The 20,235-nt window shown below is 37.2% G+C and overlaps 1 protein-coding gene across 3 annotated transcripts in view; it reads left to right on the plus strand.

The window, feature by feature from the left end:
- Positions 1-20,235, plus strand: part of RASA3 (RAS p21 protein activator 3) — a 283,743-nt gene that overhangs the window by 173,059 nt on the left and 90,449 nt on the right. For all 3 annotated transcript variants that reach the window (XM_072621862.1, XM_072621863.1, XM_072621864.1), the window contains exon 5: positions 4,098-4,174. In XM_072621862.1, coding sequence (XP_072477963.1) covers positions 4,098-4,174 — 77 coding nt within the window. The remainder of the gene's footprint in view (positions 1-4,097; positions 4,175-20,235) is intronic.

Genomic DNA, 20,235 nt, shown 5'->3' on the forward strand with positions numbered 1-20,235 from the left:
CCTCTTCTCTCTTCCTCCTCTCCTATAACTCAGAGGCTTTCTTCCACCATTTTCCTTTTCATGCTGTCCCACGAGAAGATAATATTCTATTCCTTGCCAAGACATACCTCTCTACGTGCATAGACAATGTTATGCCATCCTGTCTCCTCCATCAGATTTCCCCTTCTGCTGTCTCTGGTCTCTCACTTATTTTTAATCTTTATCTACTGGCTTTTCTCCTACCTTCTCATGTTTCCCTCATCCTCCAAAGCCCCTCACTTGATCCTTCCATTCCTGCCAAGTTATCATCCCATAAACTCTTTGAGAAGATTATCTACAATAGATTCCTCTACGTCCTCTCCTGTCATTCTCTTCTTTATTTTCTGCAGTCTGGTTTCTGACTTCATTAATCATCTGAACAATTCAACTTCATTATTCAATTACTCTCTCCAAAGTTACCATTGATCTCTTAATTGCCAAATCCCTCTGCCTTTTCTAAATCCCTTTTTCTTGATCTCTCTGAGCTTTGCTTGTGTTAATCACCATCTTCTCCTTGATACTCTCTTTTCTCTGGAGTTTTGGGAATCCTCTCTCCGGATTCTCTTCCTCCTCAGTCTTAATCCCTGAATCTTCATCCAGTTGTCATCCACTAACCATAGGTATCCCCCAGGATTCTGTCCTGGGTCTTCATCTCCTCTCCCTACTTCACTTTGTGATCTTATTAGCAACCATGGAATTAATTATTGTCTTTATGCTGACAATACTTTGGTCTACATTTCTAACCCTAACCTCTCTGCTGACCTTTAGTCTCACATCTCATTTCCTCTTATACATGTCAAACTGTGCATACAGTAGACATCTTTAACTCAAAATGCCAAAGACAGAGCTCATTATCTTTCCCCCAAATTTCCTTTCCGCACTTCCAAAATTCCTTATTTACTCTCAAGGATGGCACCATATTCCCAGTTCTCTGGACTTGTAATCTAGGTGTTCTCTTCCATTCCTCACTATCTCTTACTGCATCCCACCCCATCCTATCAATTTGACCTTTACAACATCACTTAAGTATTCTTTCTTCTCTGCTCTGATATTGTCATCCAACTGGTCTAGGCCCTCATCTCTTCACACCTGAATTATTGCAATAGCCTAATGATTGAACTGCCTGCCACAAGTATCTTCTCACTCCAGGTCATACTCCATTCAGCTATGAAATAGTTGTTGATCTCACCATTTTATCTCCCTATTCAACAAATTCTGGTGGCTCAACACAAAATCTTCTGTTTGGCATTCAGAGCTCTTCATAGCATGTCTCTCCTCCCTACCTCTCCAGTTTTCTTATACACTATACCCCCATTTCAGTCCCATAACATTGGTCTCGTTGCTGCTCCCCAAAAATGACTTTCTATATCTTGGTTCTGGGCTTTTCTCTGACTTTCCCCCATGCCTGGAATGTTCTCCCTTTTTATCTCTACCTCCTGGATTCCTTCAAAGCTCAACTAAATTCCCATCTTCTACAGGAAGTCTTTCCTGCACCCCTTTTATTCTAATGCCTTCCCTCTATTGATAACTTCCTATTTGTACATGGATTATTTGTATATATTTGTTTGCATGTTGTCTCCTGCATTAGATTGTGTGCTCCTCAGAGACAAAAACTGTCTTTTGCCTTTGTTTGTATTTCCCATAGTTAGTACAATGCCTGGCATTATAGTAGCCTCTTAATAAATGCTTACTCACTCCCCTACTGATCCTGTTGATTTAGAAGCAAGCATTGCATCATCATGAAACTCTGTCCTATTCAGAAGCATTTCCCCTCTGCATTACTGACAGAGCCATCATTAGTAATGTATGCTACTACTAATAGTAATCATAACTTATATTTATAGTGTTTTAAATTCTACAGAGTATTATCTTCTGTTTTGCTCATTCATTGATTCTCACAAATAGACTTAAGTGGAAAATATATATTCCTCTTGTAAGAATGGTGAAACGTGCCCATGGAAAGCAGATTGCACAAGGTTACTGGATGACTTTGGGAGTGACTATTGAGAGTGTCTTCAGAAAACATTGATGGAGAGCCTATGGGGTACATGACTCAGTGTGAGGCACTGCCTAGGAGGAAATGGTAAAAAGGATATATAAAGATCAATGCTTGCCCTTTCCAAACTTATGGTCTATTTAGGGCAGGGGATTTTAAGACCTTTTTTGTGTCATGGACCTCTTTGGGGAGTCTGGCGAAATCTTTGGATCCCCTCTCAGAATAATGTTTACAAATGTACTTAAGAAAAAGCATAGGCTTACAAAGGAAATCAATTATACTGAAATAAAGATGTAATTTTTTTCCTCTCTAAATACTTGGACCACCTGAAAATCCCTGATTTAAGTGGTCACATGCATGCTTGAAAAGATAGTAGAACAAATATCTTCACGGGAAAAAGTATTTAGTACTAATTGATTCAACAAGATCCAAGAGAAACAAAATAGAAAAGCATTGTTAGGATCAGACAGGTGGAATTTAGTAGGGGAGAGTCACTGGAGTAGAGCAGTTGGGACTAGTCCCTAGTTCTATGAATTATCTACAAGGTCATGCTCTCTTTGTCTTGGATTCTCCCCTTAGACAGTGCTTTTTCTTTGGTTTTCTTCTTTCTTCTCATCCCTTCCTTCCTCCTGCTCCTTCTTCTTCTACTAGATATCTATGTTTAAAGCACACATGAACACTAAGCCTGGCCCTTCCTATACAAGACTAATATAGTTTTGGTATTTTTCTACCTCTGTATTTAGGCTTTACTTAGTGGTTGGTATAGCAAAAGAGTGAAGATTGGTACTATGAGAACATAATAGTAACAACTGTATACTTATATAGCTCTTTGAGGCTTACATAGTACTTTTCTTAAAATAATTCTGTAAGGTAGGTAAAGCAAGTATTTTCTTAACATACATTTCTTTGAGGATGTCTCATGCATTTTTATCAGCGACAATAAGCTTAAGCCCATGTATTCACTTCATCCTTCTCTATGTTGTTTTTTGGGTCTTGTGCAATTTTTAATCTCCAATTTATGATGTTCCATGATTCAAAATAATATTAGGAGACTATTGGTGTTTTTAAAATTGGCTTATAGTCAAGAAGGAGTCTGGGATTATCAAAATGACTGTATAGGTTTACAAATACAATCTGGCACATTTTCTTCCTTTTCAAATGCTGGCCCAACTAATTGTCCATTTTCAGAGGCTATCCAAGATGTCAAGATATATACATTGATGGAAGAACATGGTGGGCCATCTCTATCTTAGTGGTGTAAAACTGAAATAGAAATGAGGGCTACTAAATCAACATAAGGACTTATTGACTTAGAAAAATGACATGTTAATACTATTAATTTTTTTATTTTATTAAATATTTCCAAATTACATTTTAATCTGAGTGAGCTGCACAGAGACACCAGCCAGCATATTTGACTTGATACTCCTGCTCTGTCCAATTGCACATCAAAATCTGGGCAACGTTCATTCTTGTTTAGTTCTCCCCTTCAGCCCACCTCATTACTTTACAGTTAATCTGTACATAGCTTTTTTAATATGGATATGTCCTTCTCTCCCAGCAAAATGTAAGCTTTTGGGGGGACACTTATTTTATTCTCAGTACCTCTGCTAGCTAGTGCCACAGACATCTCCAAAAGGAGCAGTGTTCTCAGGTGCTCTCATTTATGTACAATTCTTTTACAGAGTTTACTTTTTTAAAGTAATTTTTTATTTTATTTTTGACCTCTCGGTTATGAAAAGGCCTACCAGATGTAAACAGTGAGCATACATGGCTCTAATTCTTGCGAAGAGTGGTTCATTTGAACAAAATTTTTAAACATTAAATTCTTTCCGATGAAAACTCTAGTTAAGTGATTAATTCAGTCAGTCTGAGTCATGGTCAATAGGAAATGGGCAGTTGAAGGTCGATACAGTTTTGTGCAGTCATTATGCTTTATGGGTGGAAATTCTGTGAGTGGGTGGTTAGCAAGACAAGATTTCATTGTTAAACCACGGTTTGGCAGTGAGACTGATGGGAATGAAGGGACGGTTTGCTTAGTATTCCCTCATTTTCATATCATGCTTTGTCTTATGTGTTTCAGGGAAAGGTACATCTTGAGATGAGACTGAGTGAGGTCATTACGGACACTGGTGTCATTTGCCATAAACTTGCTACCCGGTAAGACTTGACAATACAATGAATTAACTGTAACTCAAATGATGTTCTTTCATGTGTTGTGAGGTATGACATAAAATAACAACTAATTTTTTTTAACAATTATTCCCAAACATATGCACCAGAGTGAGCATCAGTCCCTTCAAATCAAGGTCTTTGGGAGGTGACATATTTATCCCAGCAATATTAACATGGCTTAAAATATTTTTAGAATTCTTCATTGGGAACTGCTTTCAAAGTTTGCAGAAACGTTTCTTATAAATAGTTCCATTGGTGGTAAATTTTCATCCTTTAAGAGAGGATTGAGTTTTTGGCAGTATCCAAAAAGGGAATCAACTAGATATTTGGTTTAAAATGACTTATGTGCTGGTGTGGCTCATTTGCTGACCCTGAAGACAGCCACAAAAGAGAAGTTCCAAAAGTATTTCAAATAAGCACAGCATTGAACTTAGTATATAGCCTCACAAGGTCACTATTTTGAAGATGTACAAGTTCTTGTATTTTTTAAAAGGTCTTATTCATATATAGTCAAATCAACAAATATTTATTAAGCACTGACTGTACTAAGTCTAATTAATACATGTTTGACAGGGCAGAGGCAGGAATAGGATAGAGGGAAATGCAGTCAGTAATCATAAGTATAAAAAAATTTGAAGCAAGTCTCTATGATAAAGGCCCCATTTCTCAGATATGTACGGAACTGAGTCAAATTTATAAAAATAAGAGCTGTTCCCCAATTGATACATGATCAAATGATATGAAGTTTTTCATATAAAGTAATCAAAGCTATCTATAGCCATATTTTAAAAAATGTTCTAAAGCACCATTGGTTGGAGAAATGCAAATTGAAACAATTTTGAGGTACTATCTCAGCTTATTAGATTACTAATAGACAGAAAAGGAAAATGACAAATTTTGAAGGGGATGTGGGAAAATTGAGACATTAATACACTGTTGGCAGAGTTGTGAACTGCTTAAACCATTCTGTAGAGCAATTTTGAAACCATGCCTAAAGGACTATAAAACCATGCATACATTTGACCAAATAATACACTACACTTGGAATACACTGTATCCCAAAAGAGATAAAAAACAAAAAGGAAAAGGACCTAGATATACACAAATATTTATAGCAGCTCTTTTCTGGTGGTAAAGAATTGGAAATTGAGGGGATGTCCTCAATTGGGGAATGGCTGAACAAGTTGTGGTATGTGATTGTGATAGAATACTGTTGTGCTATAAGAAATAATGAGCAGGATGCTCTCAGAAAAACCTGGAAAGATTTGCATGAACTGATGGAAAGTGAAATGGGTAGAACCAGGAGAACACTGTACACAGTAACAGCAATACTGTTAGATGATTGGCTGTGAATGACTTTAGGTATTCCTAGCAATACAGTGATCCAAGATAACTCTGAAGGACTAATGAAAAAAATTGTCCATCCCCAGAGAAAGAATTGATGGTGTCCGAACAGGAATCAAAGCGCTTTTTAAACTTTCTTTTTTGTTCTTGAGGTCTGTTTTCTTTTACATTATGACTAATATGAAAATATGTTTTGTGTGACTACACATGTATAGCCTATATAAAATTGCTTGCCTTCTCAATGAAGGGGGTGGGGAGGGAAGAAGGGAGAGAAATTCGAATTCAGAAATTTAAAAACAAATGTTAAAATTGTTCTTACATGTAATTCAGGGGAAAGCCACATATTAAATAAATAATTTTTAAAAAAAATACACCGTAGGTATGTGATGGATAGATGTGCTCCCAAAATCATGGCACCAAACATGGGGTTGTTTGTGTTCTGCTTTTCTCTTTTACTTAATAAAGGGTACTGTGACATAGTGGATAGAGAACCAGCTTTGGAGTCAAGGAGAACTGGGCACAAGTCCTACCTTTGACATGTACTACTGTCTGTATGACCCAGGGCAAATCATTTAATCTCTCAGGGTCTGGCCCTGAGGTATCAAAATATACCAGATTAAAACATAATTGGAGAGCAACTAGGTGGTGCAATGGATAGAGTACTGGTCTTAGAGTTAGGAGAACCTGAGTTCAAATTTGCCCTCAGATACTTACTAGCTGTGTGACCCTAGGCAAGTCACTTAACCACAATTACCTCCCCCCTAAAAAGGTAAATGGGAAATGTTTTACAAAATAAATAAAAATACAATACAACTGAGATAACATTATGTTTTAAAACTAAGTCAATATGCAGCTTACAGGGATCCTTAAGTATGACTTAGTGGCCCCCTTTTCAATTTGAGTTTGACATCCTGCTCTAAGTAATCAAGATTAGTAGATGCATTGGTAAAGAGAGTTTTCTTATCTGGTACTGCTCTATACTGTTGAAATCACAAATCCTACCCATTGAATAAGATTCCTGAGCTATATAACCTTGGGCAAGTCATTTAATCTCTTGTAGCCTTCATTTCCTCACCTATAAAATGTTTGAACTAGATCTGTAAGGTCCTTCTCAGTTACAGATCTATGAGGTGGCACAGTAGATAGAGTACTCACTGTGGATTTAGGAAGTTGCTGTTCAGTTATGTCTGACTCTTTATGAACCTGTTTGGTGTTTTCATGGCAAAGATACTGGAGTTGTTTGCCACTCCCTTCTCCAGCTCATTTTACAGATGAGGAAACTGAGGCAAACAGGATGAAGTGACTTGCCCAGGGTCACACACCCACTTAAGTATCTGAAGCCAGATTTGAACTCAGGAAGAAGACTCTTCCTGACGCTAGGCCCAGCATTCTATCCATTGTACCATTTAGATGCCCTGTGTATTTTAAATACATAACCGATGTTATGTTAGGGTTGCAAGTTATTAGTTTTCAATAAATACAAAATATATACACAATGAATGGAAGGTCATTTGGAAAGGGGGAGGCAGTAGCAACGAGGGGGATTAGCAGTGGTGCTTGAGCTTTGAAAGAAGGTCGGGAGTCTAATAGATGAAGGTGAAAAAGTAGTGCATTCAGGGCATTCACTTAAAGCACACCCAGTGTTCATAGAGTACTTATGCTGCGATGTAAAAAGGGCTCATTGAAAAAAATAGATTGTTGGTTGTGAAGCCAGGGAAGAAGCTCCCAGTGTCTGAGCAGATGCAAGAAGAACCCCTTTCTTTCCTCAAAGTTTTTGGTCTTCCTTTTCTTTTTTAGTTCACAAAAGCCAGATGATGTTAGCCTAGAACGCTTACTGATTCTGAGTTTCTGCATCAACAGTACAGACTCATAGATTGTTAGATTTGAAAGAGATGTTAGAGAATACTGTATTTATATAAGAGAAAACTCAGACCCAGAAAACTGAAGTGGACTCATTTAGAGCTGGGATTTGAATCCACGTCTCCTTCCTCCGGGAAGGCTCTTTCCATTTCACTGGGTTAAACCACTCACAGAGGAATGGCTTTCCTAGTACAGTGTGATGTGATAGAAAAAATCAGCAGCGGCCTTGGAATGCAAAGACCTGGACTGAAGCTCTGACGTAGCTTACTGACTGTTGTGACCTTAGGCAAGTCTCTGGTGCTCTCTGGCATGTTTCAGAGAGGGAGAACGATATTCCTACTACCTAATTCACACTTTGGTTTTAGGATCAACTAAGGAAAAAAGTGTATATAAACCAGTTTGTAAGCCTTGAAATGTTGTATCTGTCCAAGCCATTTTCATTTTCAGTCGTAGTGTTTTTCAAGCCCAGATCATCTCTCCTTTTCAAATCCATAGCTTGATATGTTGCTGAATTTGAATTTAGTTTTCTTGAGTGTTTCTAGCCAGTGGTGTTTTACATCGAGTGTCATTTTATAACCCTGGCAGCATTTGATAATCTTGATTCATGAAGGATTATTATAGTAGAAATTATATGTAGCATGTTGGCTACTGCTTCAGAAACCCTAAAGACCCAACCATTTCATCTTTGATGGCTATGCATTGCTTCCCAAAGATCTACTGTGCAATTTTCTCCCATCAGTCTCTTGCCACCCCACAAAACCACATGAACGCACATGCACACACACATACACACACACACGCACACGCACACACACACGCGCGCACACACAGACACACACACACCATACCTATAATTCTTATTCCTCTGCATCAGGGGTTCTTAACTTGGGGTGTGTAGCCTAGTTTTGTTTTTTAAAATATTTTGATAACTGTATTTTCAATATTATTCCTTTCCTTTCTAATCCTATATATTGTATTTTATACATTTAGAAAACATTCTTCTGAGAAAGGGATCCATAGGCTTCACCACACTACCAAAGGAATTTCTCTACATAAAAAAGGTTAAGAACCACTGAATTGTACCAAATAATTCGTCAAGTGGTACCTCAAGCAATCCTATGGAATTTAAAAATTGCCTGCTTCCCATATGTTCAAATGCCTGGGGGAGGAAGATCAAATACACACACATGCACGTGAAGTAGGAGTAGGACACATAGGGTTTAGGGCGAGGAGCTTGATACTTCCTAAAATACAGGTCTGACATTCCCAAGGCACCATCTGCTCAAGATACTTCAATGACTCCCTGTCACCTCCAGGGTAAAATACAGATTCCTCTGGATTCCAGCACTTTCCAAGATAATTACGTACTATTCTCCATAACGCTTCTACATTCCAGTCAGACTATGACTGTTTGCATGCCATCTCCTGGAATACTCTCCCTCCTCATCTCTGCCTGTTAGAATCCCAAGTTCCCTTCAAGGCTCAGCTCAAGGGCTAACTACCTCCTACCTCCTCCAGTTTCTCTACCAACCCAACCCTCTGAGTTAAATTTGAATTTATTTATCTGTGCAAATATCATATCCTCCCAAACCTCCATCCCAGCAATATCTAAGCGCAGTGTGGGCAGGTAGTTTAATTTTTGGCTTTCTTTCTAGCTTTTGCCTGTGGCAAAGTTCTTAACAAATGAGTGTTGAATTTCTCTGTCTTAAATTGAAGGGACCTTAGAGATCATTTAGTCCAATGAGTACATAGAAGTGGGAAGGATATTTTATGACTGGAAGGTTTTCTCACTTGGGGCTCTCTATAGAGAGCAGAAAGCCATGCCCCTAGAGTACAGAATTGATTGCCTATTTGAATGGACGGTGGGCTTCGTTGGCGTCACACTGGCAATTTATCCAAAAGCTTCTAGTCCATTATAATGATAAGTTATATACAGTCTGATTCTGAGTCTAGTCTCTAAGGTAATTCTAGGAGGAGGCAGAAGAAATATCAAAGGAGTGTGGTACACTGGAAAAAGAATTAGAATCAAAGGGCTTGGGATCTCCACCACTCATGTAACTGTGGGCAGATTACTTCATCTCACTGGTCCTGTTTTGTTTTTAAAAATGTAAAATATTAGAATTAAATGATCTCTGAGGTTCTTCCAGTTTTTTTTTTATCTACGATCCTCAAAGGGTGTAATAATTTGATTTCTCTTTGCCCACTGTTTAGTCCTAGCTCTTAGAGGCAGTTAGGTAGGAAAGACTTTATTTCAAATCCATCCTCAGACACTTTCTAGTTGTGTCACCCTGGATATGTCACTTAACTTCTGTTTGCCTCAGTTTCCTCAACTGTAAAATGAGGATAATAATAGCATTTGGCTCCAAGAGTTTTTTTGTGAATAACAAGATAATATTTAAGTGCCTTGCACAATGTCTGGCACAAAGTAGACATTTGACAAATACTTCCCTTCTTTCATTCCTTCCTTCCTCACTTCCTTTCTTCCTCTCTTCCTTCCTTCCTTGGTATCAAATTGGTAAAAAAAAAAAAAAAAAAAAAAAAGAAGAGGCCTTTTTATGCCAGGGATTCTTAATCTGGAGTCTGTAAAAATATTTTTATACCTGTATTTCAATATAGTTGGTTTTCTTTGTGATCTTATCTAATTTCATGCATTTAAAGCATTATTCTGATAATGTATCCTTGGATTTCATCAGATTGCCAAATGAGCCCATGCATGATACATAGAATAGTTAATCCTCACTTTGTGGTTTTTCTTCTTGATTATCATAGCCTTCCCCAGTCTGGTTTAGACCTTGCAGCTTTTGAGATATGAAGAAGTTCATTAGCTAAGTGTCTTATTTTGATCTTTGTCCCTTCACCCTGACCCCATTCCTGGAAAGAAGAGGGTTTGTACAAGGCTTTTTCCAAAAGTCAGTGCAGTTTTAGGTCTTAATAGACCTAAATATAAAATAAATATAAAAAATATATAGACAAATAAAAAAATAAATAAATAGACCCAAATAGTCTAGTAAGACCAAAAACTGCACTAAGATTTTCAGAATATCCTTGTGGGAAAGAGCCACATTTCTTGCCTATTTCTCCACCCCATACTGAAATATCTGGGTTTGTCAAGATGCCTTCTTAATCTAAAATCTTTTGCATGGAGCTTCTTTGCTATCTATTCCAATATTTCATTTTTAGAGCTAACTTGCTCACCAAAAGACAAATTATAAAAATTCTACACCTCATTAAAAAAATCAGCATTGGGCCAAGGTAGATTCGGTGGTACCCCTGTCTTGGCCAGACAGGGATATGTAATTTTCACTCTTTGTTGCTTTGAAATTCATCGCTCAACTTCTTAATGAGTGCTGTTCATGCCTTCTTGCTCCTTTTCTCCTGTTGACACTGAACACACATAAATGCAAGAGCACATACAGAGCCAAGATGACAATAGCACCTTGTGACACTTGAAGACCTGGTTTCCAGGAATGCATTGTGTCTAAAAGCAGAGACTGTCAGCAGCAGCAAATGACAGGCAGCCAGGCTCTGCAGAGATTTGGGATTCTATCAGGATGGGTAAGGACTTTAACTAGCAATTTTCAGTCCTAGATGCAACCTGATTTAAATTTCAGATGAAAGGCTTTGTCTTTCTCCTGCTAAACACATGGGTGCAGGGCAGATTTGTTTTGCTTTAGTTTTGTATTTTTATTTTCAAAGGTAGATTTAGTTCTTGTAATGAATTAATGGATCTAAATTGGTCTACGTTCGTCCTACCTAATGGACTGCTTCAGCAACCTGACGTTTCCCTTAATGAAGACAAAGGTTGTGTGCTATATTGCTCTTTCTCTGAAATCCTTGAGAAAAATTGCCAGATGGAGCAGGCATTATACTAACCACCTCGTTGCTGTTACTATTTTTAACTTTGCCCAACTCCCTTGTAGAAAAAATGCCTTCGTTTATCCTAAAAATTGATTTCTCATGAGTATTATGCTAATGCAACACATGATGACATTTCTTTCAAAAACTATAGATTTGGATATACTAAAATCCCAGCTTTCTACCTTATTAGGTTTTTTAATGATGCTGTGCACCATTTCGTAGTTGCAAATGATAACCAGTCATATGTACGTTTAGACATATTAGTGTCTCTTCTATATCTGACTATTACTTCACAATACTCACATGAGCTTCCATTCCAGAGTAGCTATATGCACATACAAACTTGGAATATCTATACATATATAAAATATAAAAATAAGATATATTTAAAAATTGATATTTTTTAAATTGGGCTCATTTTAATTGGACCATTCTGTGTGTTTATCTAGTCTCTAAAACTGAGGCGGCAAAATATTTAGAACATTTTGCTATAAATTTAGTAATCTCCAACAAAAGACAGATAAGCATTTTTAAAAAATGGGTCTCATTTTAACTGGACTCTTCTGGGTATTTGTATAGCCTCTATTTCAGCAAAATATTTAAAACATTTTATAAATCTAATAATTCTCAACAAAATGTGCAAAATAAATGATTCAGTATTATATCAAATGGGATGTAGTGCTATATAATAGAAAGGAGACCTAAGTTCAAACATTGTCTCAGATATTTACTACCTGTATGACCTTGGGTAACTTTCTTCTCCTCTGGAAGATGAAAGGTTTAGACTGGATGATTTCAAAGGTTCATTTCAGCTCCTAAGCTAAGCTCCCCCAAGTCTTTTAGCATCCAGGTCCTACCACAATGCCTTCTCACCCCAGTAGGTACTTAAAAAAAACTCTTTGATTAATTTTGCAAGGTGGATCCAATGAGTTTACAAACAGCAGAAAAAAGATTTTTTGTTTTTTGTATGCCCTTCTGAAATCCCACTTCAGCTGTTTGGTCTTTTTTCAGTTGTGTCAGACTCATTGTGACCCCATGTGGAGTTTCCTTGGCAGACACTGGAGTGATGCACCATTTCCTTCTCCTATTCGTTTTACAGATAATGAAATTGAAGCAAACAGGTTAAAATGACTTATGTAGGGCCACACAGAGAATAAATATCTGAGGCTGGATCTGAATTCAGGAAGATGAGTCTTCTTGACTCCATGTCTAGCATTCTACACACTGCACCCCGTAGTTGCCACCAAAGTCCCTCTACCTCGGACTTTATTTCTATAAGTAAAATACTGGGAATTATGAAGGACTTTAACATTGTGCTTTTATCTTCACATTATAATACCTCTTCATCATTTTCAGTTAAAAATAGAAGGAAGAAGAAAAAAAGAGAATTCCCTGCGGTGGAAACTAGAAGAGCCAAGTTCTGTTTTTTAATCTGAATATTGATTTCCTTTTGCTGTTAGGTAACCATCCCCCTATACCTCAGTTTTTACATCTCTGAAATTGTGTTAGTAACAACCATTCTTCTCTCATACTAAAGGTATTTCTCTAGGATAAGTGCTATGATATCTGAAATGAAATTTATTTCCACCATCATCCCCCTTATTCTATTTTAAGAGCAATTAGTTAGCTCAGGGGATAGAGCAAAGGGCTTGGAATGCAAAAGACTCATCTTCCTGAGTTCAAATATGGGCCTCAGACATTTACTAACTGTGTGTCTCTGGGAAAGTCACTTAACCCTGTTTGTCTCAGTTCCCCATCTGTAAAATGAGATGGAGAAGGACATGGCAAACCACGCCAGGATCTTTGCCAAGAAAACCTCAAATGGGATCATGAAGAGTTGGATATAACTGAAACAACTTAACAAGAACATGTTATTTTATTCTCAATTACCTGTAAAAAATTTTAACATTTGCTTTTGAAAATTTTGAGTTCCAAATTCTCTCCCTCTTTCCCCTTATCCCCCCTTGAGAAGGCAAGCAGTATTATATAGCTTATACATGTAAAGTCATATAAAATAGATTTCCATATTAGTCTTGTGGCAAAAGAAAAATACAAAAAAAGATAAGAAAAATAAAGTTTAAAAAGTATACTTTGACTCCATTAGTTCTTCCTCTGAAGGTAGATTAGTATTTTTCATCACAAGTCCTTCAGAATTGTCTTGGATCACTGTATTGTTGGAAATAACTAAGTTATTCACAGTTGATCATCATACGATATTGTTATTACTGTGTACAATATTCTCTTGGTTCTGCTTAATTCACTTTGCATCAATCCATATAAGTCTTCCCAGGTTTTTCTGAAAGTATCCTACTAGTCATTTCTTATGGTACAATAATATTACCTCACAATCAAATATCATAACTTGATCAGCTGATGGTCATCCTTTCAATTCTCACTTTGCCACCACAAAAAGAGCTACTATCCATTTTACATCTCGTAATGTTCTCTGTCTCTTGTTTGGTGAAAAATTCTTCCTTTATTCATTGATCTGACAGATAAAATTTTCACATTCCTCTAATTTGCTTATGATGTCAACTTTTATGTCTGAATCATGTGTCCATTCTGACCATATTTTCGTATACAGTGTGAGGTGTCAGACTATACCTAGTTTCTGCCACAGTGCTTTCCAAATTTCCCAGCAATATTTGTCAATAGTGAGTTTTTGTCCCAAAAGTTTGGACCTTTGCATTTATCAATATAACATTCTATGGTCCTTTCCTACTATGTATTGTGTCACTAGTTTATTCCACTGATTCACCATTCTGTTTCTTAGCCAGTACCAAATTGTTTTGATGATTACTGCTTTGTAATACAGTTTGAGACCTGGTATGTCTAGGTTGTCTTCCTTCACATTTTTCCCATTGATTCCCTTGATATTCTTGACCTTTTGCTTTTCCAGATGAATTTTGTTAACATTTTTTCTAGCTCTATAAAGGTAGTTTGATTGATATGGCACTGAAGAAGTAGATTAATTTAGGAAGTATTGTCACTTTTTATTATATTGACTTGGCCATCCATGAGCAATTAATACTTTTTAATTGTTTAGGTCTGACTTTATTTGTGTGAAAAGTGTTTTTTAATTGTGTTCCATTTAAAATTTGTAATTCTGTGTTTGTCTTAGCAAGTAGATTTTCATGTATTTTATATTGTCAACAGTTATTTTCAAAGTAATTTCTCTTTCTGTCTCTTGCTGCTGAATTTTGTTGGTAATATATAGAAATTCTGACAATGTATGTGGGTTTATTTTATAGCCTGCAACTTTGTTCAAGTTGTTAAATATTTCAGTTAGTTTTTTAGTTGATTCTCTTGAATTCTCTAAGTATACCATCATATTACCTGCAAAGGGTGATAGTTTGGTTTCTTCGTTGCCTATTCTAATTCCTTTGACTTCGTTTTCTTCTCTTATTGCTATAGCTAGCATTTCTAGTACAATATTGAGTAATAATTGCAATAATGGGCACCCTTGCTTCACAACTGATTGCACTGTAAAAGCTTCTAGCTTATCACCATTACAGATAATGATTGCTGATGGCTTTAGGTAGGTATTACTTATCATTTTTCAGGAAAGCCCCATTTATTCCTGTGCTTCTGGTGTTTTTAATAGGAATGAGTGTTTTATTTTTCCAAAAGCTTTTTCTGCATCTATTGAGATAATCATGATTTCTGTTGGTTTGGTTATTAATATGGTCAATTATGCTGATAGTTTTCCTAATATTGAACCAGCCCTGCATTCCTGCTATAAATTCCACCTGCTATGATCTTTGTGATATATTGCTGTAACCTAAAATTTTTGCATCAATATTAATTAGGGAAATTGCTCTATAGTTTCCTTTCTCTGTTTTGACTTTTTCTACTGTAGGCATTAGCACCATATTTGTGTTGTAAAAGGAATTTGGTAGGACTCCTTTGCCTATTTTCCCAAATAGTTTAAATAGCATTGGAATTAATTGTTATTTAAATGTTTGGTAGAATTCACTTGTGAATCCATCTCGTCCTGGGTATTTTTTCTTAGGGAGCTCATTTATAGGTTGTTCGATGTCTTTTTCTAAGACAAGGTTTTCTCATTTTGATATTTCTTGACTTTTAACTTTATGTTAAAGTTGAGCTCTGCCAAACTTCATGCTTTTCATGCTGCTGTCTTTGGAGCTGGTTCTGGGGATCTATAAATTTTTTGGTGCTTCCAAGGTAGTATGACCTAAGGGGAATGGTGCAGTCTCCTGGCTCTCCTGGCCTGTGCTCTGGTCTTAACCCAGGAAAAGACCTTCTTCCCCACTGGAGCTTCTCTTGATTTTGGAACTGTAATCAGGTCCTCTGCTCTCCTGCAGCCATAAGCACTAGTGCTTCTTTCTGTCCTGAAACTGAGAACAGCATCTCTATTCCCTTGTGATTTTCCCTATACCATTTGTTGGTCCTGCACTCCAGAATTTGATTTGAGGCTTTATCGTAACATTGTTTGGAGGAGAATTCGGAAGACTTCAAGTGAGTCCCTGTCTCTGTTTAACGATTTTGGCTCTGCCCAATCTGCAGTGAATTTTACATTTAAATATGAAAATGGGCATTTGCCAGGAGACCTGGGTTTAAGCCCTGCTTCTGCTACTAACTGAATTAGCTAGCATTTATACGGTGCCTTTGGTTTGATAAAACAAGTTACAAATGTTAATTCATTTTATCCTTACAACAACTCTATGAAATAGGTGCCATTATTATCCCTATCCCTATTGGAACTTGAGACAGAGATTAAGAGACTTTTCAGGGGCCATATAACTACTAAATATCTAAGGCTGGATTTGAACTTGGATATTCCTGACTTCAAGTCCAGTCCTCTACGCACTTTATCAATAGTGACCTAGCTGCTTCTTATGCAAGTTATTTAACCTCTCTGAACCTAACATCTCCCCGTGGGGATAGTAATGCTTGTATTATTGACATTCCCCAAGCTTGTTTCAAGGAAAGTATTTTGGGAACTGTCAAACATGAGACAGGTTTGAGCTGTCATATCATCATTATTACTATTCATTTTGTCACAATGTAAGCTACAACAATAACTCTAATAGTTATTGACAAATACTCTTTAAGAACTACAACTTTTGTATATTTCCTTGGAGAAATAATATCCATTCTTCAAAACTACAGATTTAATATAACAAAAGAAAGCAATGAAATGTGTGTAAGGTGAGTAATTCAACCTTCAACTAGAAAAAGATGGGACAATCAACTCAAAATACTTTCATCTAGTCAAGGTCAGGCATCCAGTTTAATGTACACCTGTTGCTATCATAAAATGAAACTCTATCAAAGTTACTGCTTGTCCCACATAATTCACACACACACATACCTATCTAGTAGTGCCTTGGCATTTGGAGGGACCTTGCTACCTCCAACACAGGCTGCATTAAATCTCTGAGATGACTTAGAGATATCCTAAAAGAGGACAAAACTGACTCTGGTACCACATAGTAGATGGTACAGTTTAATTATTGAGGAAATGCAAAACATCTCATTGTTTGAAATGTTCATTCCAGATAGGACAGAAATGAAGCATTTTAATCTGCCTTTCTGGTGGAGAATTAGGCATGACCCACATCTTAAGTATGGAGCTGATACTGTAATTTTCTTGGCAGCACTTCTCCTGTACTTTTCCTTCTACTACCCGGTTACTCCTCCTCCTTCCCTTCCCAGTTCTGCAGATAGAAAAGGGGAAAAGGTAGCTATCAGCATGCTAAGGGATACGTGTCCCAGTGTGTGTGTGCAAAGTTCACCAAGTGTTTCACAGATGGTAGCACCTGTTACCTGCACGTACTGGTGACGCTCATTAGTTATGTCTATAGCAGCAAGATAGGAATCCTTGACTAAAACCATAGGTAGCATTGTTGTGCATTGTGGTACCTTACGAATTCTGGAGTTCTTTACCTCTGGAATTTGGAACACTCCACAAAAGAATGTTCTGTCATAATAGCAATAATAATGCTCATACTCAAAAAGTACTTTCATTTACAACAGTCCTATGAAGTAGAGGTAGCAAAAAGAACATGATTCCAATAAATGGCACACCTTTAGTTTCACTTCATTATCTTCACAAAAAGAACTGCTGTAAATATTTTTCTGCATTTAGATTCTCCTTTTTTTTCCTTTGATCTCTTTTGGGGTATATAGGTCCAGTAATATGAGTGATATTGATAAGTCAAAAACATTTTTTAATTAAAAATATTTTTTTCCATTTTACAAGTTTTTTTTTTTCGTTTGTTAGCTTTTTTTTGTTTTGTTTTATTTTGTTTTGCCAGAGAAGCTTACTTTAGGATAATGGAATTATGGATTTTGAGCTGGAGGGGAACTCAGAGATCATCTAATTCAACACCATCCCCCTTATTCCCACCCCCATACTGCAGATGAAGAAACTGAGATCCATAGAAAGGCTAAGTAACTAGTAAATGTCAGAGGTGAAATTTGAACCCAAGCCATCCTGATTCCAAGTACACTCTGTCCAGGACACTGTACTCCCTTTTTATTTCCCAGACAGCTGTGACTAGCTGCCTCTCACAGGTGAGGAAACCAAAGATCCAAAGGGTTAAGCAATTTGCTGAAGGTCACAGAGCCAATTAGCAGCTGAATGAGGACTCACACTCAGGTCTCTCAGAGCTCTTTTCACTACATGATGGCATTTGCTTTTCATTTCAGTATAATGTTAAGACATAAACAGAAGGTGATAAGGGAAAAGATACAGACAAGGTCTTATAAATCCTAGCAGAAAAGGGACTTTATTTCCCTTAGTTCAGTGTAAGAGCTTGGCACTGATTCCTTTGAAAGCAGGATTTATGCAGCAGGAAGTCATTAGAACATGGCTCATTATTACATAGATCCAACTATGCCATGAATCAGATTCTGCCCCTTGAAATATAACAACCACATACTGTTAGTTATTCTACACTGCAGGCTTTTGGCCCTATGCCCCTAAGCCATCATAATAAAGAGGAGAAAGGAAAAGAAAGCAAAACTCAAAAACAAAAAAACATGCCAGTGAATCTAGCTTCCTGCCTCTGTTGTGGGATTCTGAGGGAAAGATGTTGAAACTGTTCCTCCCATTTTTAATCACTTGTGGCCTTGCTGGTACACAATACAGTAGCAAACAGTTATAAAGGATATGCTGCTTCTGTAAAGTCTAAAAACAGCTCTGGGGCTCCCTGTCACTGGAAACCTGCTATGTCATTCAGGGTAGCAGCCATAACAGCCTTTTTACCTTGAGCTAGTTGGACCCTGATAAGCTGTCTGCCAGCCTGCCTGCCTGCCCCCTCAATTAATATTCTGGGAGCATCTCTCTCTCTCTGTCTCTCTCTCTTTCTCTCTCTCTCTTTCTCTCTTTCTCTGTGTCTCTCTGTGTTTGGCTCTCTCTGTTTCTCTATTTCTGTCTCTGTCTGTCTCTCCCTCTCTTTTTCCCTCTCTCTCCCTCCCTCCACATGGCTAAGTGAAAAGTACACATTAATGATAAACCTCAAATAATTATTGTCTTTAGTTGGTATGACACATATGAAGTACCTTTAATCTTGGAAGACTAGAAAGAGTTTTAAATCAACTTAATTAGCTAAAAAATAAACCCAAATCACCAAACTGGGGAGTAGATTGTGACTATGTTATAACAATGAACATCCTGAAGAAGCATGCCAGAAGACTGGAGAAAATCCTTATCTTGCAATATGATGAAAAGGAAAAACCCATATGATGCTGAGTATTTGCAAATACTAGATATTTACAAAGTGTGTCTGATTTGATTTTGCTAAATAAAAGTACTACCCTTTTGAAAGTGACAGTAACACGTCTGACCCACTCATTGGTGTGACATCAGCAGAGGATGAATTCATTCACCCTTTCTGTAAGGGAATACTGCCCCTGACTTATTCTTCGACCTTGGGCTACTGTTAAGCTTTCTGTATACTTGGATTTTTGCTTCTAAAGCGTGATTAGAAATTTTTGCCACCTGCCTACTTCCAGCAGAGTGGCCACGATGAACAAGATAAACATTCCCAAAGCTCTGATATCATCAGATGAAAGGGACTCTCCAGAAGTATCTGAAGAACTTGATTTTCATGGATTACCAGAAGTATTTGCCACAAAATCCAGAGGAAAAAAAGACTCATGTCCACTTACGGAAGAGCTAAAAGTATGCAGCTTCTGGTTGAGGGTGAGGGGAAAAAAGAGAAAAGTCACATTTTTGAGAAGCCCACACTTTCCTCAATTGTAGAGGATCAAAACATTTGCTTGCTTTTTTAAAAAAAATATGAGCTTCTTTTAGATAATTCCCCCTAAGTTTCAAAGCCAGACCTATACCGAATGCCAGGTGTTCTTCACAGACAGTACTGCTGTTCCTTTGCCTGGTTTATGCATGGCAGGAGATTGAAGGAGATCTCCAGGCCATATGGCTCTTCCTCCCAGTCCTCTAACAAATGAGATACCAGATTGTACATTTTCATTATATTATATGGCATTTAATCTTTTGCTAATTCAAGGAATTTCAGATTTCATCCATGTGAATACTCCCTCGGTCAATGAAAATCACCTCCCTCCGTTTCCATTTGCAGCTAAATTAAGATCAAATTGGTTAAATTGCTGATCCTTGAAAAAAACAAGTGCCTTACTGTATCACTAACTTTCTATTGATGAGGCTTTTTGAACTTACCTGGATTGATCTTCAAACAACAAAGACACCATTAAAAAAAAAATCAGAACTGTACTTGACGCCTTTCTCTTTTGGTTGGAAGACCCTTCCAGAGCTTTCACTTCCCTCACCAAGTCTTTAAGAACCTCTACTTCATGGTGGGGTATCAAAGTAGGAAACAGTGAAAGATTCAGCATTAAGATTTCTTAAAATTCACAGTACCTCTTGAAGAAATTAAAGCTATCTATAGTCATATGAAAAATGCTCTAAATCACTGTTGATTAGAGAGATGCAAATCAAAACAACTCTGAGCTACCACATCACACCTATCAGATTG

This window comes from Notamacropus eugenii, chromosome 6 (assembly GCF_028372415.1).
Source record: "Notamacropus eugenii isolate mMacEug1 chromosome 6, mMacEug1.pri_v2, whole genome shotgun sequence".
NCBI classification, from domain to species: Eukaryota; Metazoa; Chordata; class Mammalia; order Diprotodontia; family Macropodidae; genus Notamacropus; species Notamacropus eugenii.